General features: G+C 54.6%; 8 protein-coding genes across 8 annotated transcripts; 6 read left to right on the forward strand and 2 right to left on the reverse strand.

The window, feature by feature from the left end:
- Window positions 1-804: 804 nt before the first annotated feature.
- On the reverse strand, window positions 805-3,737 carry BO86DRAFT_362157 (putative transcription factor). The gene is made up of 4 exons (XM_025669898.1): window positions 2,786-3,737; window positions 2,665-2,696; window positions 1,235-2,609; window positions 805-1,178 (listed from the first exon to the last, which is right to left on the reverse strand). The coding sequence occupies exons 1-4, from the start codon at window positions 3,501-3,503 to the stop codon at window positions 1,033-1,035; spliced, it is 2,271 nt and encodes a 756-aa protein (XP_025527815.1). The 5' UTR covers window positions 3,504-3,737; the 3' UTR covers window positions 805-1,032.
- Window positions 3,738-3,870: 133 nt separating this feature from the next.
- BO86DRAFT_389210 (MFS transporter) lies at window positions 3,871-5,697 on the forward strand. The gene is made up of 3 exons (XM_025672067.1): window positions 3,871-4,599; window positions 4,664-5,320; window positions 5,378-5,697. Exons 1-3 carry the CDS (start codon window positions 4,225-4,227, stop codon window positions 5,627-5,629), a joined length of 1,284 nt encoding a protein of 427 aa, XP_025527816.1. The 5' UTR covers window positions 3,871-4,224; the 3' UTR covers window positions 5,630-5,697.
- A 2,442-nt stretch (window positions 5,698-8,139) lies between these two features.
- Window positions 8,140-9,649, forward strand: BO86DRAFT_362163 (zinc-dependent alcohol dehydrogenase family protein). The gene has a single exon (XM_025669899.1). It carries the CDS (start codon window positions 8,277-8,279, stop codon window positions 9,282-9,284), a length of 1,008 nt encoding a protein of 335 aa, XP_025527817.1. The 5' UTR covers window positions 8,140-8,276; the 3' UTR covers window positions 9,285-9,649.
- Window positions 9,650-10,311: 662 nt separating this feature from the next.
- On the forward strand, window positions 10,312-11,151 carry BO86DRAFT_91125 (glutathione S-transferase family protein). The gene has a single exon (XM_025677787.1). The coding sequence runs from the start codon at window positions 10,457-10,459 to the stop codon at window positions 11,123-11,125; it is 669 nt and encodes a 222-aa protein (XP_025527818.1). The 5' UTR covers window positions 10,312-10,456; the 3' UTR covers window positions 11,126-11,151.
- Window positions 11,152-11,771: 620 nt separating this feature from the next.
- BO86DRAFT_338749 (MFS transporter) lies at window positions 11,772-13,419 on the forward strand (the record flags this gene model as incomplete). The annotated part of the gene is made up of 4 exons (XM_025668996.1): window positions 11,772-11,961; window positions 12,029-13,052; window positions 13,108-13,228; window positions 13,289-13,419. Exons 1-4 carry the CDS (start codon window positions 11,798-11,800, stop codon window positions 13,417-13,419), a joined length of 1,440 nt encoding a protein of 479 aa, XP_025527819.1. The 5' UTR covers window positions 11,772-11,797.
- A 240-nt stretch (window positions 13,420-13,659) lies between these two features.
- BO86DRAFT_91138 (high-affinity glucose transporter) lies at window positions 13,660-15,395 on the reverse strand. The gene has a single exon (XM_025677788.1). It carries the CDS (start codon window positions 15,303-15,305, stop codon window positions 13,749-13,751), a length of 1,557 nt encoding a protein of 518 aa, XP_025527820.1. The 5' UTR covers window positions 15,306-15,395; the 3' UTR covers window positions 13,660-13,748.
- A 785-nt stretch (window positions 15,396-16,180) lies between these two features.
- BO86DRAFT_418900 (putative beta-glucosidase precursor) lies at window positions 16,181-20,555 on the forward strand (the record flags this gene model as incomplete). The annotated part of the gene is made up of 3 exons (XM_025675091.1): window positions 16,181-18,348; window positions 18,385-18,697; window positions 18,981-20,555. The coding sequence occupies 3 exons, from the start codon at window positions 16,181-16,183 to the stop codon at window positions 20,553-20,555; spliced, it is 4,056 nt and encodes a 1,351-aa protein (XP_025527821.1).
- Window positions 20,556-21,218: 663 nt separating this feature from the next.
- Window positions 21,219-23,174, forward strand: BO86DRAFT_312839 (sulfatase family protein; the record flags this gene model as incomplete). Its single annotated transcript, XM_025667975.1, has 5 exons — window positions 21,219-21,522; window positions 21,571-22,049; window positions 22,108-22,591; window positions 22,663-22,775; window positions 22,833-23,174. The coding sequence occupies 5 exons, from the start codon at window positions 21,219-21,221 to the stop codon at window positions 23,172-23,174; spliced, it is 1,722 nt and encodes a 573-aa protein (XP_025527822.1).
- Between the last annotated feature and the right edge of the window lie 141 nt (window positions 23,175-23,315).

Below are 23,315 nucleotides of genomic sequence, written 5' to 3' on the forward strand. Positions count from 1 at the left end.
AGGTTGGGGATACTGTTTTGAGATTCAAGTGTAGGATTGTGAATAGTCTACGGAGTACTCTGTACCGGCACCACTATCGTACCTATCTCTTGTTTGTATGACGGAAACCGCACTTCCATCTTATAGGGAATCTGAACCTACCGTAATCCGACGTTCACTAGTGCTATGGATCGATCTGCACCGGCCAAAGGTCTATCTTTACCTCTCGTTCTTTTCTCTTTCCCTAGTTGATAGCACCGGGAGTCTGGGAGCAATGCGGAGTTAGGCCGCAGTCTGCTGACTACTCGTAAGTTGAACGCTTGATAACAAGTCTCTTCTCCAGGATCGGAGAATGTTTCAAGCGTTTGGTCTTGTCTTTTTCATTTTCATTTTCCCATTTTCTTTCGTTCTAGACAGAGAGGCTCCTGACTAACCCATTAACAACAGCTGGCAGCGTAACCGACTTGGACGGCTTCAAGAACAGTTGTATTAAGCCCGGCGAAATCGCCTACTGCTGTGAATTCGTGGCGGATGGCCGTGAAACCGACTGTACGGAAGTTTAGATTACGCCTCAGAGGGGTTATTCTCGTGGTGACGTTGAAGAAAGTATCTAGTACCTATGTGTGAAAGCGGAAGTGTGGAGGAAGGAGAAAAGAACAAAGGCCTGTATAAGGGGCTAGGGCATCAGTGGTGACTTGAAGTACTATGTATGTGACCTGGGACTCGGATAAGAAGCTCGGTTCTAGTACTGAGGTTATTTGATTGCTTATTTATTCATTGATTTCTTGATTTTCGATTTTTTTTTCTTCTTAGAAAAAAGACTCGGCCGGGTTTTGGACTACGTACGTCGCTGGTTTTAGGTCGACCTTTCCGCGTAGAGGTGTCAGTTGCCTATGGATCCGTCCTAACCCAGGCAGAGGCAGTCAGCACGCGCTGAGCCCGTTCGCATACGGTTGGAGACTACCTAGATGTTTACATGCATGCGCTGAGTTGATCGCTGGCGACGCGGTCAAAATTGTATAGATGTGCCCGAGAATACCAACTGAGATCACGTCACCCAGGGAAGAACGGATCCGCCTCCTGCGGACCGAGCCATTGCATCTGCAACCAGTCGTCCATCCTGGGGAAGGAATAATCCATCCCTGTATACTGCGGGGCAGGGTACGAGCCCAGCATTGACGGCATCATCCGTCGGCCGGCTAAGCCGAGTCAGACACGAAAGGGGTCAAGAAAATGTGGAGTTCATTAGGCTTACCTTCATTCAGATCCATGGAATGCGACCACGTGGTCATCCCCAGCCCCGTCGTAAAGTCGCTGCTGGTGACCGTCGACACGCCCTGCGTCACCACCATCGGCTCGCTTTCCTCCTCCGTGTTCGTCGCACTCCGGTTCCCGTCCCCGGCGCGCGCCAGGGTGAGACTGACGATCTCTGTCGCGCGCTTAGCCTCCCGGGACGAGGTACTGCGTCGCATCCAGATGGTGCGGGCCCGCCGCAAGGCCGCCAGGACTTCTTCCGTCCGCTCGCCGAGCGGCTGCGCCTGGTGCAGCAGCGAGCAGAGAATCATCGTCGCCGTCAGAAAAAGGTGGTTCATGCTGGATGTAATACGCCAGCGCATCTCGTGGAGCTGGCCGCCCGGGCAGGTCTCCTCGTCGAGCACGTGCTGGATATGCAACGTCCCCAGCGAGGCATCGATACAGGCGGTGCGCGAGTACGCGAAGGGCGGTTCTCCGCTGGCTTGTCCGCTGACGTTCTCGCCAGCGCCAGCACCAGCACCAGTCGCTGTTGCCGACGCCGTGGCTGCAACATGCATATCCAAGAAGCGTCGATGCAGCATGATCTGGCCCTTGTAGAGGAGGTGGCCCAGGAAGAGCCGCGACATGATCACCTGCGGCGAATCGGTCACGCTCGTCGCCAGCGGCTTGATGCGGAGCGGCGGGGGGATGCTGGCCACGGCGTCGTGCAGTGCCTTGTCTGCTTGCATGATCTCCGCGTAGCTGACCGGTTTGACGGCGTCCGCGAGATCGGCGATCGCGCCCAGTGCAATGATCAGACGGCGCCGGGCGATGATTCCCAGCGCGGTGGTGTGCTCGGTCTCGGGCCGTGCCGGCGGTAATTGTGTCAGCTCCTGGTCCAGGTCCATGTCGTAGAGATTGCGGGGCTCGGCCGTGTCGCACTTCCAATCACAGATCATCCGTGGCATGCCCATCTGGCTGGAGAGGAGAATATCGCTCGTTAGTACGGTGGCCCAGAGTCGTCGTCGCATCTCCCCCTGCAGCGGCGAGATGCCCGGGAAGTGGCTCGGGTCGCGGTGGTAACCCATTCGCATCGCCAGGTTGACTTCCAGTCCTAACAGAAACCAGATGTTCCGATCCGCGTCCGGATTGATGCCGAACTCGATGTAGAGATAGTGCACCACAGTTTCCAGCACGTATTGTCCAGGCTTTGTATACTCGCCTAGAACCAGGCATTGCACGATCTTCTCGCGGTAGAGGTCAATCTGGAGGGATTTCTGCTCCGCTTCGGGCCCGTCGGTCGTATCCGACGCCACCACTGCCAGGCACACCATGCTGAACAGAAGACCCACCCATATGATGGACACTCGACTGGAGTCGGCCCAGAATGCCTCATACTATGAGACTATAGTCAGCATGGGCTCGCAGGTCATCTGAAGTATGCCAACTTGCCTCTCGTAGAAAACTGGGCCCATGTACCGCAGCTAGTACACCGTCCTGAGTTAGTCCAGCTTCATCTCGAGACGGTCGGATGATAGCCAATGGAGGACGAAGAGAGAAGTGCGTGTCTCACCTGATGCAACTAGGTCTAGATAGTTGAAATAGCGCGAGATGTAGCGGTCGACGGCGGCCTTGGGCGGGAGAGCCGCGATAATCTCCGCCCGCGACGTGGGCCGGTGACATCCATACAGCAACAAGGCATGGCGAAAGTGGGGTGGTTCCTCTTCACTGAGGTGAGTGGGCGTCTCCGCCAGGGCGATCTGCTCCTCGCGGTCACAGTGGGCTTTCAGGTCGGCGATACTGTCCAGGATGGCCGCCCAGTGCTCGCCGGCCACATACCGCAGCTCGGAGCCGGTGATCTGCATGCTTCCGCAGTCCGACTGCGTATCGAGACCACTGGCCGACTCCTGTCGAATACCTCCACTTGAGCTGGAATCAGGCGTGGCCAGTGGCTGCGGGGGCTTTTGGGGGTGAGATACCCTCCCGTCGGCCATCAGCGACTTGACGAGACGCTCCAGGTGCACCAGCCGATCATGGACTCCGGAGGTCCCGCTGGACGGGGCCGACGAGGACGATGCTCCGGGCCTGGGCGTTAGGTAGACGCACGTCTGACCCCGCGAGAGACAGCTGGAGCATGTGGGCTGTTGCCGATCGCATCGGGACTTTCGTTGACGGCACGCGGCACAGGAGAATTGGGGCTTGTCACGCCTGCGGCGGGGCTTGGCGGGAGGGATCCCGGAGGATGAGGAGGGAAGCGGGTCCTGCGACATGGAGACATTGGATGAGGGCATTTTCTTAGATTGATCAAAAGAGAGAGAGAGGAACAACGGAGGATGAAGGCAGGACGGATGAAGGATGTGTAATTCATAGTGAGTGATGCTGGTGGTGTGGAGGGGGATTCTTTGAGACGGACGGAGTCAGCAATGAATGAATGCCTTAAGCCCGGAAACTAGTACTAGTGCTCTCGGCCTAAGGCCAACATCCGTATATACGACGCCGGCGGGGGTAATCGGCCCTAATCGGAGAGAAGCCCGCATATACGATCCGAACACTCAACATTGACGCTTTTGTTTTATAAAACAAATGTACTTGGCACCGATTCCGGTGGTGTGATGGAGTCTCTCACCTTTAAAAACTTTTACCACCGAAGTATATACACACTTTACCAACTAATTCCGAACCATCCAAGCATTGAATGCAGTCAGACAAACAGACACAGTCTGATATGGAGGCCAAACGAGAAGACACCGAGACAGCTGTCAGCGCAGTCTCTCTCGAGACCAGTCTGGTTGAAGACAAATCAACCAACAACGACGATATCGTCGATTGGGATGGCCCTGAGGATCAGCAAAATCCACACAACTGGTCCAGTGGCAAGCGATGGGCCCATGTCATCGTGGTCGCCTTAATTTCTTTGGTCATGTAGGGCGCTATCTTCCCGCGCCCGGGCAGAATGAACCCTCATCCATCCATCCATCCATCCATTCACTAATCATTTACCATCTTAGGAACATGGGTCCAACCATGTGTGCCCCCGGTATCAACGAAGTCCTCGACACCTTTGATAGTCACTCGTCCACGGTGGCTACTCTGGCCGTCACCCTCTACGTTCTGGGCTTGGCCATGGGTCCGATGTTCATGTCTTCGCTCAGCGAGGTGTTTGGCCGGTTACCCGTGTATCATGTTGCCAATCTCTTTTTCGTGGCGTTCGTGATCGGAAACGCCTTGAGTCAAAATCTCGCCACTTTTATGATTTGTCGCTTCATCTCCGGCTGTGCAGGAGGCACCCCAATGGCTCTGGGGGGTGGGACAATTGCCGATGTCACGGTGATTCAGCAACGTGCCCTTGCCATGTCATTGTACAGTTTGGGCCCTATGGCTGGGCCGGTAGGGTTGACTCTCCCTCTGTACCTGTTACGCATAAGCTGACCATATATTGTCATGTGGCTAGGTACTTGGTCCCCTCATCGGTGGCTTTGCCGCAGCCGGTCTCGGGTGGCGTTGGACCTTTTGGCTCCTCGCGATCTTCGGGGCCGCAGTTGGGATTGCAGCCTTGGTGGTGATGCGAGAGACACATCCCAAAGTCCTGTTAGAGCGTAAGGCAGCCCGTCTTCGTGTGGCGACTGGGAACTCGCATCTACGATCCAAGATGGCAGACAACCGACCGCCGCAGCAAGTCCTGCTGCAAGCCCTCGTAAGGCCCACTAAGCTTTTATTCCGGTCCCCCATCTTGTTAGTGATTTCAATCTACATGGCCCTCATCTTCGGACTCATGTATCTTCTGTTTACCACGTTCACGGACGTGTTTGAGAAGCAATACGGATTCACTACCGCGACCTCCGGGCTGGTCTATCTGGGCCTGGGCGTGTCGTTGGTCGGTTGCATGTTTATTGCCAAGCCCCTGGGAGATCGGGTGACAGCCGCGCGCATGAAGAAGGACGGCGTCACACAGCATCGACCTGAGTATCGTCTGCTGCTGATGATCTACTTCTGCCCCTGCGTTGCGATCGGTCTCTTCATCTATGGCTGGACGGCTTACTACAAGGTGCACTGGATAGTGCCCATCATCGGTACTACGGTGATAGGGGTTGGCTCATTCTTTGTCATGGTAAGCAAGCTTTTCTTCAGACTACTAGGTAATCAATCAGATTGCTCACTTTTACAGATGCCTGCCCAGCTCTACCTGATCGACCTCTTCGGATCAGCAGCCTCAGCCTCAGCCTTGGCGGCCAACAACGTTTTACGGTTCATCTGCAGTACTTTTTTGCCGTTGGCCGGGCCGGCGATGTACCAGACGCTGGGGTATGGGTGGGGCAATACTCTGCTGGGGTTTCTGGCGCTGGCCTTCCTCCCTGCGCCCGTGCTGTTTTACAGATACGGCGCGTGGCTTCACGCGAAGACGGCTGCAAACTTCTGATGTTCCCTGATCTGCTCTTAGTATACCATATGTATACCATAATGCTATTGAGTAGTTTGATTCTCGAAGTCGAAAATGCAATGCTAGCTTGGTAAACTAATAAGACTTGAAGTCCTTGGCTTCGGACCATACGGGCCAGCGGGTATTTCCACGTCACCTACCAAAGGGTGACCTGGTCCGTGATACTGTTGAGCAGGTGGTTGCAAAGGTGGAAGAAGAGGTCAAGGAGGATGAAGGGAAGAGCAGGAATCAGGGACTAAGACCAGCCCGCTTCCAACCCTAACGGTCAACAGCAGCTCGGGCAGTCCCTTGCCCACCCACGCTGCTTCCGATCTCGAGTCGGTCGAGTATCTGGAGGGGCCGGGAAAGACCTTGGCTTTCGCGTCAAAGAGTGCATTCGGGAGATTTCTTGCCTCAATTTTAGTCACTTTGTCCAGCATGTCTCGACATTGGACCGATCGGAGAATGGAAATCGATCTAATGTATACTTCTAACTACTCCTCCATATCGTTCGAACCCTGTGGCTGTGGGGACTGGCCCGCCGCTGCCGCCACAATCCAATTCAGCGAGTGCCAAATTTGCTGTTTCTGCCCCGCTTTCCATCGGTATGTGATGACCGAGTACTATAAAAAAGTCTCATTAGATATTATCACTAAAGTAGTTAATTCTTAGCAGAATCTTACCTGGCGTAGCTCATTCAGCATAATAAAGTCAAACTGATCGCCGTCGGCTATACACCAAAACAGCCAACTTTCCTCTTCCCCGCCTCCATTCTCGCGAGATTCACTGACCCTAGCTTGGTATTAGATACACGCGTTTGCTATATAGAGGGGAGGATACAAAATACTTACCCATGTAACCAAGGAGCTGAGGGAGGCCGCTGCTCACCATGGCTTTTCTCTTAACTTCCACAATTATTAGTTGGTGGAGGGGTCGTTCTGCTGGTCGTACCAAATGGAATAGTCCGACGACCCCCCGGGCCGTAAACTTGACTTTCTCTTTGTAAAAGAGATGGCCAAGAGCTGTCTCAAATCCTAGGCTCATTTCCTGCGCCCGACGGTGTCTGCTGACTCGCTGTTGGCGCATAACAGCACTCAAAGCTCGATCAGTTCTGACCCTGGCCCAAGCTTCGTTCTTCCCTCAGCTTTCGATGTCTAGCGCAAGTTTTGAAGAAGTCGAAGGAGTAGTCATCCTTTGCACACGCGATTGTCTTTCTGTTATGGACAGTTGCCCGCCTCATGCCGTTCATTGTCATTGACTCTGTTTCTGACAAGAAAGCCGGCTTCGTCGGGTTCTTTAGTGACTCTGTGTGATGGAAAACCCTCTGGCCGTTTTGAGAAGACATCTTGTTAAACTTGATAGAGATAGACTGAAAAGAAAAAGGTTTCTTGACTTGAGGAGGAAATGGGTTCGTGGTTGTAGTTCTACTCCCTACAGTAATCAAGGGAGAAGTGTTGAGAAGTGTTGAGAAGTGAATGACATTGACTCCCCAATTCAAAGATTCAAGGAAGGAGCGGCCGCTGTACTGCCGGGACTATGTGAATACTAGCGGAGCTGGGTGCTTATAGGATGTAAATGAATTGAGTAAGCAAGCTCTCTACTTTCTTCATTTAGTGAATGTAGTGCGAGTGGGGCAAGAGTCGCCTACATCCATGATGGCTTCCAAAATTGGGACCTGTGTCCATACTTGTCCCTCAACAACCATCGACAACAACAGATGCGAAACCAATGCTTCTGATCCCATACGCTTTGCAATCAACAAAACCTTTCTCTTCAAACTCTCTCGATTCGATCCATTGAAAGGACCATGGTCCTTACTTCACTTCAAATGATGAACCTTTTACAATAATCCTGAGCAGATCCACCGAAGTAAACAAAAGGGGAAAAAGGAAAGAAAAAGAAGAAGAGTCGCAAGATTTCGAATCCTGTAAAGAGATCATAGCCCCTCGTAGCCCCAGTCAATGCGACATTCTGGTTGAAAACACATTCGTCAACGATAAATAACTGCCCTCAGCAGGAAGGTCCCCCAGGAAAAAATTACTACTCGGTTTCCTTCAGTAGCTTAGACATCAATGATGTATATACTTTTACTTTGTGAGAACCGAAAGTCCGTCAATTGTTAACTGGAATCCTGACTGCATACTATTCACCCCGGTTCTGGTTAGCTTTGCTCATTCTAAGCATACGGCGCGGAGACTGACTCGAAGAATCAAAGACGTAGGAGGTAGAGCTACAAGACACTGTATTTGAACCGATGTACGGCTGTAAAAAAAAAAAAACCCCCCGCAAAGCGCACCAGGGAGAGTATTCGAAAAGCAACTAATAGTAGAAGGAAGCAAGGGATCAAGGAGAATTCTATCCCGAGAATTGCCTAGTGTTCGTGTGATTTTGAGGCATTATTTGACTGAATGATCGCATGATTGATTCGAAAATCTTACCAAGATCAGGCGGTTTCAAAGGACGTGTAGTGCATCGCAGCGTAGCGAAGGGCACTTGATATAATTTATAATGCCGGGCGGTAAAAGACGAATTTAGGTACCCGGTCCTGTACTCAGACTGTACCTATTCTTACCCGCCTTCCCCGACACTTGCACCCCTCAATCGACAAGCCGCATCGAAATCTGGCATTTCACAATACACAAACGCGATGTACAGGACTATTGTGCGAGCCTTCGGTCCCCCAAAGGAGGTGGTTATCGGGGAAACCTGCGATTCACCACCTATCCCTGGACCGGGGCAGGTATTGGTACGGATGCTGCTCGCCAGTATCAATCCCTCGGATCTGATTCCAATCACGGGTGCCTACCGTACGAGAACCTCGCTGCCCTTTGTCCCGGGATACGAAGGAGTTGGTGTGATCGAGGCAGTCGGCGCCCATGTTTCTGAATTGAAGGTTGGCGACCGTGTATTGCCACTGGGAAGCGCAGGCGCCTGGCAGGATTTCAAGCTCAGCGAAGAACAATGGTGTTTTCCAGTGCCCGCCGATCTCACCGACCAGCAGGCTGCAACGGCCTATATCAATCCACTTACCGCCTGGATGATGACCAAGCAATATGCACCAGCTCCTCCAGCTACGGTGGTGGTCAATGCTGCCACTTCTGCTATCGGCCAGATGATCATTCGGATGCTCAATCGACTCGGCGTGCGACCAATTGCGCTAACGAGGCGACCCGATGTTCTAGATCAATTGATGAGTCGATCCGACGTAGCAGCAGTGATCTGTCCACATAATGGGGATTTCAAACAAAGACTTTACAAGCTGACTGAGAGTCGAGGCCTCCATGTCGCATATGACGCTGTTGGTGGAAGTGAGGGTGATGATCTAGCTCGCTCACTCGCTCGTGGCGGCACACTTATCCACTACGGGCTTTTGTCTGGCGTGCCCTTATCTCCTTCGCTGTACAGAGAATGCCCAGATGTCCAGATAGTTTTGTTTCGTTTGAGAGATTGGGTACATACCACCGAGCGTCGTGTTATCCAGTCCGCTTTGGATGAGGTTTTCGATCTTGTCCGCGAGGGCATCGCAGAATCAAAGGTTGCACGGGTCTTCCAACTTTCTTCGTTCAAAGAGACTCTGGACTATGAGGCTACCCTTGCCCGGAAAGGCAAAGTGCTTCTATCGATGTCGCCAGATCTGAGTCGTATGAATCCTTGATCTCGAATGGCAGTTTGGTCGAAACAATTTCAAACGATTTGGACGTTTCGTCCAGGGTTCGGATGACGATTGACAGAGCGTTTGAGTCTTCAGATATACTACGGAGCGGCAGCGGCAGTCTGTTCGGTCTGTTCATAGATCATAACAGATTGAGGATATCGACTACCAGGGTTTCGGTACTGCAATATGCTAGGAGGCTGGTAGTCTGTTTGTCGGCCGGCAGGAGCTTGGGGTTGTATTGGTCGGGAAGATGATTTCTTATGAGCAGTATATTTGCCTGACTTGATAAGTAATCATGATGATATTCAAGGCACTGTACAACTGAACAGAAAAAACCCTTTTTGGAGCTGGGGGGGAAATCAGTGGAGATGGCAAAAAAAACATGAAAAACATACAACAGAAGGGATTCGCTGGTGGTCACCCACCCAACTACTAACCTCCCGGCGTGTGGCTTAAGTACGGCTGAGCGGACGGGAAGCCCTGTTTTCCACACCCTATGGTCGTATGTATGGGGTGACATACGGTCGTTGCCTATATACTATGCATCCCACAATATCCTGTCGCGTAGTCGGTTTACCATATATCATAATTGGCCCTTGTGTTCAAGCGTTCCGCTCCGACTGCACGGATTCTACGGAACGATGCTGGCTTCGCGGTTTGAACACCCACCGCAGGAGGTTTACTTGGGTGCCTTCCTTTTCTATGAGAAATTGTCTCAGGTATCCTAAGCAAACTTTTGTGTGGCCAACTAATACTGCCAGAGGCTGTTGCCATAGAAGTTTCGTGGCCACACTATGTGGCAGAAACGGGCTACTATTTATAATCGGCCGACCACGTCGCCGAACACTACAACGCAATAGGCGGTGGCTACTGTCCTTCTAATTCCAGGTGTCACTACGGGTCTATCCCACCGGTTTCCTTCAGTCTTCAACTGACCCTGAGCCTATCTGTTGGCTACTACTATCCGAGAACTCGCTTACAGTATGCAGTATGCTCGGCGAATGAGCCAGGCTTTCGGCGAATGCAACCCACCCGAGCTGGCCGGAGCCCTCATCCTGCCCGACACCATATAAGGGAAACACCACGCAGAGGTACAGCCAGGAGAATCACCTTCGAAGCATATTCCACGGCAGTTAAACCACTCTTTATTCGTACGGACAACCTGAACAAACATGCAACCGATCACCCTCTACTCGCACCCCATCGGGCCCAACCCGTGGAAAGTCGCCCTCATCCTCTCAGCGCTCCAGCTCCCCTACGAGACCGTGATGGTCGACTTCGTCGACGTCAAAACCCCCCCCTACGTGAATCTGTGTCCTAACGGCCGTCTCCCAACCATCGTGGACCCCAATCAGAACAACCTGACCCTGTGGGAGTCCGGCGCCATCGTGAATTACCTGATCGAAACCTACGACTCAAACCACCAGCTCAGCTACGATACGTGTCCGGAGCGCCACCACCTCCAGCAGTGGCTGCATTTCCAGGTCTCCGGGCAGGGGCCCTACTACGGGCAGTTGGGGTGGTTCCAGCGGCAACCCGAGCGGGTGCCGCTTGCAATCGAGCGGTATACGGCGGAGGTCCGGCGGGTGATGGGGGTGCTGGACCGCGCGCTGGAGGGCAAGGAGTGGCTGGTCGGGGACAAGTGCACGTTTGTGGACTTGTGCTTTGTGCCGTGGCAGGAGTTGGTGCCGTTCATGGTGCGGGATGAGGCGGTGGTGCGGGAGCTGGTGGAGCAGTATCCCAATGTGAGGGCGTGGATGGGGCGGATGAAGGGGAGGGAGGAGGTGCAGAAGGTGTTGCGGGAGAAGCGGGAGGCGATGGAGCAGGAGCAGTCAAGGTAGTTCTTTTGCCTTTGCCTTTGGTGTTGGAGTGTTGGGGTGTGGGGGTATTTTCTATGCGGATGTGTTTACCCTGCGTATAGAGAAGGTATCGGTGGTCACTTGTTTAAAGGAAGCAACTCGTACGATTTGATAAGGTGACGGTTTTCCTTCCTGATTCAACTGTTGGGAGTCCTTCGAGGTGCAAAATCTGAATCCACAAAAGTTAAAAGTCTCCATGCGGTAAATGTTATACATTTAGAATATGATTATTGCTTGCAGACTACTACCACATCCATATTGACAGTTGAGGAAGGGTAGAATAATTAGTGCTCATTGGTTAAACCTGTGGCATGGCGATGCTGTGTATATTCACAAATGGAGCTTACCTTGGAAAAAGAGCCAGGATATTTGTGTACAACCCACTACCACTACCTAACAAGTTACTAAAGGGGCTATTGTAAAGAAGATTCCCAAGCTTAGACACACTACTTTTCGTACTCATGTACTATACGCTGACAGAGGGGTCCAGATCGATAAGGCAGGATTTCGCCGACATAGTGGGGCCGCCGGCCTTTGCCCACTTTAGCACATCCGATTATCCGTTCGTTCTATTGTACTCACTCACTGTTACTTAAATGCATGACCCTTCATTCTCACGACAGTCCTAGGCAGATATGTTGGACAAAGGACAGAATGACTATGGAGTCAGACAGCTTGAGTAGCAATGAGCCCAAACCGGTGCCCATCACCTCACCGGAACTTCCGGAGTGGGCGGATGATCCAGCCAATGCACAGAATTGGGGTATACAGAAGAAACTCTATAACACCGCCATACCTTCCATACTCTGTCTTCTGATGTAAGTACAGATGCAATGATAATGGAGAGGAAATGATAGCTAACTTCGAGTCCTCCCCTTCCAACAGATCATTTGGACTTGCCATCTACTCGCCCTCTCACGGCCATGTTCAAGCCGCGTTCCACACCTCCTCCACCAAGTCGCTTCTACCTTTCACCATGTACGTATACGGATTGGCATTCGGGCCCATGATTGCGGCACCCATCAGCGAGACCTATGGGAGGCGTTTCATCTACATTGTTATGACTCCGCTAGCAATGCTCTTCATCCTCGGCGCAGGGTTCTCTAACAATCTGGCAAGTCTCACGGTGTGCCGCCTACTAGCGGGCATGTTCATCTCCGCTCCGCTGGCTGTCGGAGCTGGCACAATCATGGACATGTGGAGCGGGCCAGCAACCGGTCGCGGGGTGACAATCCTCATGACCATCGCCTTCATGGGCCCCGCTATCGGATCTCTAGTCGGAGGTTGGGTGGCCGAGTACAAGAGCTGGCGCTGGTCGCAGTGGACGACGCTGTTCCTGGGGGCTGCCTGCTGGGCTTTCAGTGCCGGGGCGCAGGAGTCCTACGCCCGCCCAATCCTTCACCGTCGCGCTGTCAGACTGGGACTGCCCGTCCCCCCAAGTCCAATCCCCGGGGGTCTGGCCGGCGTCAAGATGATGCTCACCGTCACCCTGGCACGCCCGGTATATATGCTCCTGACCGAGCCTATCGTGGCTCTGTGCTCGCTCTATTCGTCGCTCAACTTTTCCGTCCTCTTCTGCTTCCTCGCCTGCGTACCTCTCGTGTATACTAATGTTTACGGCTTCACGCCGGGCCAATGCGGGTTGGTGTTCATTTCTCTGGCGCTGGGGTGCGCCCTGGGCTGTCTCGGGCTTCTGGTGGCAGACCAGTATACTATGGCTCTGCACCGTCGCCACCATCCCGAGGGAACTCCCCCGCCACCGGAACGAGTCCTATGGGCGGCGATGCTGGCTAGCCCGTGGATGCCGGTGGCACTGTTCTGGTTTGCGTGGACGTCGACTCCCGATGTGCACTGGATGAGCAGCATCGTCGCCATCGGGCTCTTTGGGTGCTCCAATATAATGATCTTCGTGCGTATTCCTCCTTGCTGCAAGCTCCGCTGTATTATTGACCGCATCGTCATAGGTGTCGACCGCCCTCTATCTGACGCGTGTTTATGGGGCGCAGTTCGGAGCTTCCGCGTTGGCCGCCAATGGTCTGTTGCGATACGGCATCGGGGGCTCGTTCCCTCTGTTCACTCTCGCCAGTATGGTCTTCTTATCCGTCTTTTCCCAGTTCTTCATCGGGTCTGATCGATTGTTTTTAGTGTACCATAACCTAGGTTATAGTTGGGCGTCTAGCTTGCTCGGCTTCTTAGCCGTGGTGTTTGCTCCTCTGCCGTGGCTGTTCTTCCGCTTGGGAAGTCGCATTCGGAAGCATAGTGCTTATTCGTCGTGAGGGACACATAGAGGGTCTGCGATTGCTGGGGATATACTGTACTTAGTGGCTTGAGATGATCGGGCTAGACCCCGTAAAAGAATGGATGTGATAGCGATAGAGTGGGAATAGGTAGAGTAGGCATGACTTTGCAAGGCGGCCGATTCATGTTATGTTTTGGGTGGGACTAGGACCCATAGATAGGTGACTACAGGGTTGTGCTGGTTGGGCTCGCCGCGCGAGTAGCTATAGCAAAGGACCTTTTCTCCTCAATCCATCTCGGATGGGCATACTTCATCTTCACTCTCCATGGACCTAAGCTTAGAATCTCTGTACGGTACACAATCCCCTCACAACATTTCAACACATTCTTCCTCCAGAGACCCTGACTTTCCTTTAACCTCATTCCTCGACAATACACCTTGACACCGATACGTTCCAAACGCTCTGGCCGAGACCCGTTCCGCGAACATCTCATCGATCTCCTCCAGCGACCGCTGCTTCAGCTCGGGGACCACGAACCACACGAACGCCGTCGCCACCACCGACAATCCTCCATAGATAAACGCCACGCTGCCTCCAATCGCCGCCTGCGTGTACGGCTGCACAAACACGATGGCGAGCCCCGTCCCGTACGCCGCAAACCCCGCCAGCGTCACCATCTTCTCGCGCACCGCGGCGGCCGGGGGCACCTCCGCCGTCAGCACCCACGCCAACGGGCCCCAGGTGCTCTGGAACGTGAAAAACCACAGCATCAGCATGACGACCGCGCCGACCTGTCGGCCGTAATTGTCGGTCGGCGTGCACGTCAGCCCGCCGATGGTGAGCATGCATGCGCCCAGCAGGGCGGCGGAGACCAGCAGCACGAGCCGGCGGCCCAGGCGATCGGCGATGGCCACACCGGTCAGGTTGCCGGCGATGCCAATTACGTACACAATGACCGACATCAGGAGGACTTGGCGGAAGCCGATCTGCTGCAGGAAGACGGCTTGGTAGTTGGCGACGAAGGAGATGCCCTGCGCTTGCTGGAAGACTTGCGCCCCGACATAGATGATGGTGCGGCGGTGGTGGATGGGGTTGGTGAAGCAGAGAGACCAGGAGGAGGAGGACTCGTCGGGTTGCTGCTGATCTTCTTGGTGCTGTTGCTGTTGCTTTTGCAACTGTTGTTGCTGTTGAAGGCGAGCGACCTCGACCCTGGCGTCCGCAAGGGGGATGCCGCGCAGTCGAGCCAGACTGACCCCGGCTTCGTCGCGGCGTCCGCGTTGCATCAGCCAGTAGGGGGACTCGGGCAGAATGGGCAGACTGATCCAGTTCAGCACCGGGATGGCGATCTGCGCCACCACGACCCCGCGCCAGGCCCAGTCCCCGGGGATGTGGCGACAGAGGTAGACGATGAGGGCCGCCACCAGTCCGCCGACCATCAGGAAGACGTTGTACGTGCCTGCCATCACCCCACGGAGAGCCTGGGGAGCGCATTCGCCCTGGTACACCGGGATCACGTTGGAGGCGATGCCGCCGCCAAAGTAGACGACGGCCTTGCCGACGAGGAACTGGGCATAGCTCGTCTCGCAGGTTGATTCGATGACAACGCCCACGCTCACCACGGCCGACTGGATCCACAGGCTCTTCTTGCGGCCGAACCGTTCGTTCAGCGGGGTGGCACACAGAAGCCCCAGGATGACCCCTGCGTAGCCCAGTCCGGTGCCCAGCGATTGTTGTCGGTCGCTCAGCACCCAGGCTCCTTGGACGTGACTGTAGTGTCCGAACCGACTGGCAAATTGCTGCGAGCTCATGATACTCGCCCACCAGGCTTGGTCGAACCCGAACCCGGCGGAGGAGAGGGAACCGAAGATTGCCACGGCCCAGATGGTCCATGGTAGATCCCAGATGCTATCAGACACGGCCATCCTGGAGGAAAAGCGCAAGGGAAGAACTATAGATACAAGAAGAGACTGGAGCTGGAGGCACGTTGTTGTTTTCGGCCGCAGACCTCTCTGATTCTTTCTCTTTGCTGAGGACCGTTTGCCGCCTTTTATCTCCGCGGAATACGAGAGAGGCAGCAACTACTCGATGGCATGCCTTGAGCATGATGTTACAGAGGTCTATCGGTCCTCGTGTCATCCAATCGCCACTCGGGTTCATTGGGGAAGGATTCGGTCTTGCTTGGCGAAGGCAGAAATCCTTAGTGTGTATGTTCGCGTCAAGCCGGTGGCGTCTGCTGAGCAGTAAAGGCGGCCGCGGAGGATTCATAGACTTGATCGAGCTTGCCAATAACAAGAAAGAGAGAGAGAGCGCTTGTCCCCAGAGAAGACCGAGCCAGGACCCCGGGTTCTATGCTCCCACGCTCCCACACACTAGTTGGTCCCTGACATACGACCCCCGGTCTTTGCAGCAACGCCCACGCGATGTGGGACCCACTTGGTTAATTGCTGATAAACTTTCGACGGTGAGGGGCCCGAGTGGATCATGGTCATGGTCCACTAGGTCGGCGAAATGCCCCCACTATTTCGCCGAGACAAGAGGGGGTCCGCTGGAGGCGAGGTTCACAAGAGGAGGAGGAATGGTGCCGCGACGACCTAATCTAGGGCAAGAGACAGCGAACATAGACGTCTCGTATTCACCCCGCTCGAAGACGGTAGGGACGCTTGGAACCGTAGACATCGGTCTGCACAAACCACCTCAACTCAAAAACCACAACCCCCCCTTTTACTTAGATGATCAGCATGTCAAACTCGCTCTACTTGCTCTACTTGCTCTACTTGCTCTCTCCTACCCTCAAAAAATGGCTTTCAATGCCCCCTCGTCCACTGTCGACCAGCTCCTCCAGTCTCTTACACTGGAGGAGAAAGTCGCCTTGCTTGCGGGCAAGAACATGTGGGAAACCGCCAACATCGACCGCTTGCACATCCCCAGTCTGAAGATGACCGACGGCCCGGCCGGAGCCCGCGGGTCCAAATGGACGTACGGCTCCCTGACCACATGGATTCCTTGCGGGGTGTCGCTAGCCGCCACCTTTGATCCGGCCCTGGTGGAGAAAGTCGGGACCGTTCTGGGGCAGGAGACCCGACGCAAGGGCTGCCAGGTGCTGCTGGCCCCAACCATGAACCTGTCGCGCTCGCCCTTGGGTGGGCGGAACTTTGAGGGCTACGGGGAGGACCCTTACCTCATTGGCGTCATGGCGACTGCGATGATCCGGGGCATCCAGAGCCAGGGTGTCGGGGCGTGCATGAAGCATTTCATCCTCAACGACACCGAGACTCGGCGATTCAATGTCGACCAAACGATTGATGAGCGCACCTTACGGGAGGTGTACATGAAGCCGTTCACCATGGCCGCGCGGGACGCAGCGCCGTGGACTGCCATGGTCAGCTACCCGAAGATCAACGGGTTACATGCCGATCTCAGTCCCGATATCCTGCCGCGGCTGCTGAGAGAGGAGCTACAGTATGATCGCTTGGTCATGAGCGACTGGGGTGGCCTGAACAGTACGGTCGAAAGCTTGCTGGCCACGACCGACCTGGAGATGCCGGGTCCGCCGGTACGTCGGGGGCAGCGTTTGTTAGCCGCCATCCACGACGGTCGCATTGACCTGGCTACACACGTCGACCCGAGTGTGCGACGAGTACTGCAGCTCCTGGAACAAACGGGGCTGCTGAAATCTTCCGATCCCACGGACGTGTCTTCCGAACAGACCAATGACGATCCTGCGTTCCATCAGATCGCGCGCGAGGCCGCGCAGAGTGGCCTTGTGCTGCTGAAGAATGCCGACGTGCTGCCTCTTCAACCTTCGAGGCTGCGGAAGATCGCAATCATTGGACCTAACGCTCGCAAGCCCACAGCTGGTGGAGCGGGCAGCGCCGCTGTCAATCCTTTCTATATCACCACGCCCGAAGAGTGCCTCCGAAACGCGATTCAAGCTGCGAACCCGGACACCAAGGTCACATATCGGTCCGGGATCGGCGGCAGCCTGCGCCCCCCTCTTTTGGGCAATAAATTAACTGTGCCCGACGGATCACTCCAGGGTCTCCAAGTGAGCTTCTTTGCAGGTCATACCTTCGGGGGCTCAGTCGTGGCGACCAGTCTGTGGGACGACTCCCTCATTTATCTTATGAGTGATGGCGATATTCCGGCCGCGCTGGAGGGTCGGCCGTACTCGTATCAGGCTTCCGGAATAGTCACTCCATCCGAATCGGGCCGCTACACCTGGAGCCTAGCCAACACCGGGAAAGCAAAATTGTTCCTCGACGACGAGTTGCTCATCGACAACAGTGAGTGGAGCGTGGTGACCGGTGGGTTCCTGGGTTGCTCGAGTGAGGACCGGATCGCTAGCATCCATCTCGAGGGTGGTCGCGCCTACCGGCTGCGAGTAGACAACGTCGTCACCTTGCCGCTCGTTGATGCCTTCGACAACACGCTATTCCCTCGCATATCGGGCGTGCGCGTGGGACTCGCCTTGGAGCGGGATGAGACGCTGATGCTGGAGCAGGCCGTCGCTTCGGCCCGCGAAGCCGACGTGGCCGTGGTCGTAGTCGGCCACAACAAGGATTCCGAAGGGGAGGGAGGCGACCGGGCGCACATGCAGCTGCCGGGTCGCACCGACGAGCTGGTGGCGGCCGTCTGTGCCGCCAACCCCAACACGATTGTCGTCGTGCAGGCGGCCAGTGCGGTGACCATGCCTTGGGTGGATGCCGCGGCGGGTATTGTGATGGCTTGGTACCAGGGCCAGGAAAACGGCCAGGCCCTGGCGCAGGCTCTTCTAGGTCACTGCAACTTTTCGGGCAAGCTTCCCATCACCTTTCCGCAGCGACTCGAGGATCATGGCTCGCACGCCTGGTTTCCTGGGGAGGCTGCGCAGGATCGCAACACTTTTGGAGAAGAGGTGCTGGTTGGGTATCGGTACCTTGATATCCAAGGAATTCCGCCCCTTTGGTCATTTGGGTTCGGCCTCTCGTATACTCGCTTTGAGCTCGACGATATTCGCCTCAGTGGAACCATGAGCGTCTCGTCTCCTGAGATCAGGGTTTCAATCCACGCGCGAGTTCTCAATGTTGGGGGTTGCGACGGACAGGAAGTGGTGCAGGTGTACGTGGCCCCCTCTGCACAGATTGAGGAGATGGGCCTTGTCGGGTATTCCAGGACGTTGGCGGGGTTTAGCAAAGTCATTGTGCCTGCAGGAGAGTCGCGCCAAGTGACTATTTCCATTCCTGGATCGGAGCTTAGGTGGTATGATGCGAAGACTGGGCAGTGGCGACTGGATGCGGGCATGTATAAGTGCTGGGTGGGGCGTAGCCTCTATGAAGTCGACAAGGAGTTGGAGATTCAGATAGAATAGACGAAGTGATGCGTAGCAAAAGTGCAATAATTGCTTTCTGAAGTGGCATATAGTGATGTGATGATTGTGATAGTGATACTGTGAGTGGAAAAGATGACGGTGTTGGAGGAATGAATGAATGCATCCAATAATGGCTTTCGGAGCAATGAATAATCCGAAAATCGGCTGCTGTTCAGCTCCTTCCATCCCACCGCTTCCTCTCAGCCATACTCCGTATTCATTATACTTCTCCTCCTCCTCCTTGCACAAGTCTGAACTCACTACGGTCGTCATGGAATGCACTACTCCTGTAGCCTGTCTAAATTGCCGAGACAAGCACCTAAAATGCGATGGAAATCTGGCTGGATGTACTCGATGCCAGTCGCTTAGTCTTCCGTGCCACTTCATCCCCTCTCGCCGTGGCCGCAAATGTCGTCCAGCCTTGCCAGCATCTTCCATTCTATCACTAGCTTCACCAGCATCATCGATACCAATGGTTCAGCTGAATGAGCAGCAACTACAACCGCACGAACAACAGCAGTCCAAAGAACAGGACCTGCAACAATTCGCTTCGTTTCGGGGACGGGAACAAGGCTTGCAGTTGATTTCACTGTACTATCTCCATTTTCACCAGGCACATCCTTTCCTGCCCCCAATGGAAACTCTCCTAGAATCTAATCCTCCATCCTACTTACTGGATATCCTGGACTTTACCAGTCTACATTATCTATCGTCCCAATTTTTCCATGACAGCAGCAAGATACTCCTTCTGGCGGTGCAGGCAGCCGAGCTCAGTGTCGAAAAGACCCAGGCTTTTCTGCTTCTGGCCATTGTGCAACACGGGCGACAGCAAGCCCACGAGGCTCGATCATGTCTCGGTCAGGCCCTTCAATGTGCGCTGGAATTGGGTCTGCACCGTCGCGAGGCTTCCGACGCGCTTGGCATCGACGCTCCCTTGAGAGCGGAGAGTCTCCGACGAACTTGGTGGGAGATCTTCGTGGTCGATGTGCTACTCGCAGCCGTTCAGGCCGATGGATATCTCCAATTTGAGATGAGGGAGACGCCCGAAGTCCCCCTTCCTTGCGGACCAGAGGAGTATCAGCCAGGCTGTATTATGAGTCCTCTCCTGCCCACGCTCGGCGACTTGGAACACAATAGTCTGTTCTGCGGAGATGTCGAGTTTTCACCCTGTGCCTACCGGATAGAAGCCGCCATGATGTTGCGAAAATGCTTGCGCGCGGGTGAGACACATGTCACGCAGGAGATGCTCGACGTACTCAGCGCCGCCATCACCGCCTGGTTCCATCGGTTGCCATCGAGTCAACGGCCCATCCTCCAGGCGAACGGCATCTTGGACGAGGCAATGATGCAGGCCGTGATGTTGATGCACTGCGCCAGTATCTATCTGCACTTTCCGCGCTCTTGCCTTCTGGCCTTTCTCCCCATCACCGGCCGTGTCCTTTGTTCGTCGCCGCCCGCACTCATCACCACTTCCCCGGATCCTCAATTGCACACCGCAAAGGTAGCGGAGAGTGCCGTCCAACTCTCCCGACTGGCGTCATTGTCACCCTCGGTCATTGACCACAGTCCGTTCTTTGGCTGCACACTGGTGATAAGCTCCGTGATACACGTAGCACTCATGCTCAGCGATGGCCTGCAACCTCCGGGGCCCAGGCAACAGTATCTGGCGCTGAATCTGGGAGTCCTCAAGTCGATGGGGGAGACGTGGCCCATTGCTGCCAGCGCGATGCAACGGATTCGTCAGGCTGTGATCGAGGTTCACACAGCAATCTCGTGCGACACTCGTCCTCTGCTGGACGTTTTTTCTCCCTCCACGTCAGATTGACTTCATAAAGACAGGCCATCTGGGCCCGGATCAAGCGCTCTTCATTTGCTCACCGATCCTTGGCGCAAATATTATTCTGTTGAGGGTTTCTTGTGGACATCGCCTGTAGCACCCCACGCTAGGAATCCTTTAAGACCGAGGCCAAGATTTGCCACCCGAAGCAAATTAATCTACTCTATGATGCTAGCAGAGAATCCCGGTCGCGGCAAGCATCCCACCGGCATGACAAATATGCTTACCTTGAGCCTCCAGATGGGGAAGGTGGGCCATTGGCCCACAAACTACTACTATGTTACGGAAGACCAATTGGCTGAGTCCTGAAGTCCGGCTCCACTTGCCCTCAGCTAGCGTCCTCGTATAACCCTCGGTGACCCATAGCGAGGGTCCGAAGTATGGCCCTGGCATCACGATAGCCATTCGTTTGACCTTTTCTTGACCATGAAGGTTCTGGTTGATGGTCAATTGAAATCATATCTGCGTGGTCGTCGGGAAGGATCGCAGGATTCGGCGAGGTTGCTTCCATCCAAAGACACGCTAGGAAAGCCTGAAAGTCCAGACTCGTGGCATGATGTTTAATCAACGTTTCGAAGAGGGTTTAAATAATGTCGTTGAAGGATGCAGCCATGCCTCCTAGGAACTCCAACCGCTTGTCCGTTACGCAAAATGAAGGTGCCGTTGGAACGCTTGGCTTTTACCTGGGGCCTCATGGCTGCCCTCGAGGCAGGCCTAACCTCAGCTCAGTCGGCCTCCAAACCGCCTAACTTTCTTTTCATCATGGCGGATGACCAGGATCTGAAACTGGACTCTCTATCGTATATGCCCTTGACTACCAAGCATATGCAAGACAAGGGAATGTCCTTCATGAATCACTTCGTGACCACGGCCTTGTGTTGCCCTTCGCGGGTCAGTCTTTTGACTGGACGGCAGGCCCACAACACCAATGTGACGGACGTACACCCCCCATGGGGTAGGTTGCTTTGCCCAAACTTGCTGCTCTGAGACTGACCCAAGACAGGTGGTTACCCTAAGTTCATCAGTCAGGGGTTCAATGACAATTACCTTCCCGTCTGGATGCAGCAGGCTGGGTACGACACGTACTACACTGGCAAGTTGATGAACGCACAATCCATCGAGAACTACAACAAGCCCCATGCCGCTGGGTTCAATGGCTCTGACTTCGTGCTGGACCCCTACACCTACGACTACATGAACGCCACGTATCAGCGCAACCACGACCTGCCTGTCAGTTACCTCGGCCGTCACACCACCGAGGTCCTAACTGAGAAGGCCATGGGCTTTTTGGAAGATGCTCTTGCCGGCGAACGTCCGTTCTTCCTGACCGTGACTCCGATCGCTCCTCACTCGAACATGAACGGGACCTACGGTGGGGGGGCCGGGCCGTTGTGGATGGATGAGCCCATTCCGGAAGAACGTCATAAGCATCTCTTCCCCGACGCTAAAGTTCCTCGTACGGCCAACTTCAATCCCAAGGAGGTAAGTCCTTTACAGTCTATATTCGCTATCTAGCGGAACCACGTCCTGACCGTCCTAGCCCACTGGTGTCAGCTGGATCCACCAACTTCCCTACCGCAACCAATCCGTCATTGATTACAACGACCACTACTACCGACAGCGACTGCGAGCCCTACAGGGTGTCGATGAACTAGTCGACTCCCTCATCACCCGCCTCGAGGCGAGTGCCCAGATCAACAACACCTACATCATCTACACGTCCGACAATGGATTCCACATCAGTCAGCACCGGCTGCCTCCGGGCAAAACCTGCGCGTTTGACGAGGACATTCGGGTGCCGTTCTTCATCCGTGGGCCGGGAATTCCAGAAGGCCAGGAGCAAGATATCGTCACCACCCATATCGACATTGCCCCAACGCTGTTTTCCTTGGCGAGCCTGCCGCTCCGTGACGATTTCGACGGGACCCCCATGCCTGTTGCCGAGGTCGAGGGAACGCTGCACGAGCATGTAGCGGTCGAGTACTGGGGCCAGGCAATGCTAGAGGGTGGTCTGTCCAATCTAGGTAAATTTTTCTGCGCACCGTCCGTCCCCGCCAATCCAGTGTCTCTACTGACGCCAACGAATGAGATACAGGCACACCCACCGTCCCCAACAACACCTACAAGGCTGTCCGCATCCTCAGCCAAGAGTACAACCTCTTTTACTCCGTCTGGTGTAATAATGAGCACGAGCTCTACGATTTGAGTGTATGTTAAATTGTCCTCAGCCCCACTAGACCCTGCGATTACTGAACCCAAATCCAGACCGACCCCTACCAAGTCAACAATCTCCACCCGCACGTCTCAACCACGAACGTGACACTCCTGGGTTTTGAGATTCCCGCGGTGATTGATCGCCTGGATGCTCTGTTGCTTGTACTGAAGTCGTGCCAGGGCAGGACTTGCATCAAGCCGTGGGAGGTTCTCCACCCGGACGGGTCGGTGAGCAACTTGCTTGAGGCTATGGATGCACGGTATGATGGGTTCTATCGCGGCCAGTGTAAGGTGTCGTTTGATCGCTGCGAGTATGCGTATATCATTGATGCGGAGGGGCCGCAGACGGCGCTGGCGTACAGGAATGGGTACTCTTTGGAGCAGTGGATTTAGACGGTTCGAGTGACGAGCAGCAGGTGGGAAAAAATTTAAGCTATGGGTACATTCTGATTTTGTTAAAGTCCAGGTGGTCGTGATGTTGGCTAGGAAAATTCGATGGACGATTTCCTGCCCTGCTGAATACATATCAAGCTT

This window comes from Aspergillus japonicus, assembly GCF_003184785.1.
Source record: "Aspergillus japonicus CBS 114.51 unplaced genomic scaffold BO86scaffold_23, whole genome shotgun sequence".
NCBI classification, from domain to species: Eukaryota; Fungi; Ascomycota; class Eurotiomycetes; order Eurotiales; family Aspergillaceae; genus Aspergillus; species Aspergillus japonicus.

What these genes read in the sequence shown, in the direction of transcription:
- BO86DRAFT_389210 (XM_025672067.1), top strand. Translation starts at nt 4,225, where the DNA reads ATGGGTCCAACCATGTGTGCCCCCGGTATCAACGAAGTCCTCGACACC. An exon ending in TGGGCCCTATGGCTGGGCCG is followed by an intron (nt 4,600 to 4,663) that starts GTAGGGTTGACT and finishes TCATGTGGCTAG; the next exon opens with GTACTTGGTCCCCTCATCGG. An exon ending in TTGGCTCATTCTTTGTCATG is followed by an intron (nt 5,321 to 5,377) that starts GTAAGCAAGCTT and finishes TCACTTTTACAG; the next exon opens with ATGCCTGCCCAGCTCTACCT.
- BO86DRAFT_362157 (XM_025669898.1), bottom strand. Translation starts at nt 3,503, where the DNA reads ATGCCCTCATCCAATGTCTCCATGTCGCAGGACCCGCTTCCCTCCTCA. An exon ending in TCTAGACCTAGTTGCATCAG is followed by an intron (nt 2,697 to 2,785) that starts GTGAGACACGCA and finishes ACGGTGTACTAG; the next exon opens with CTGCGGTACATGGGCCCAGT. An exon ending in GGCCCAGTTTTCTACGAGAG is followed by an intron (nt 2,610 to 2,664) that starts GCAAGTTGGCAT and finishes ATAGTCTCATAG; the next exon opens with TATGAGGCATTCTGGGCCGA.
- BO86DRAFT_362163 (XM_025669899.1), top strand. Translation starts at nt 8,277, where the DNA reads ATGTACAGGACTATTGTGCGAGCCTTCGGTCCCCCAAAGGAGGTGGTT.
- BO86DRAFT_91125 (XM_025677787.1), top strand. Translation starts at nt 10,457, where the DNA reads ATGCAACCGATCACCCTCTACTCGCACCCCATCGGGCCCAACCCGTGG.
- BO86DRAFT_91138 (XM_025677788.1), bottom strand. Translation starts at nt 15,305, where the DNA reads ATGGCCGTGTCTGATAGCATCTGGGATCTACCATGGACCATCTGGGCC.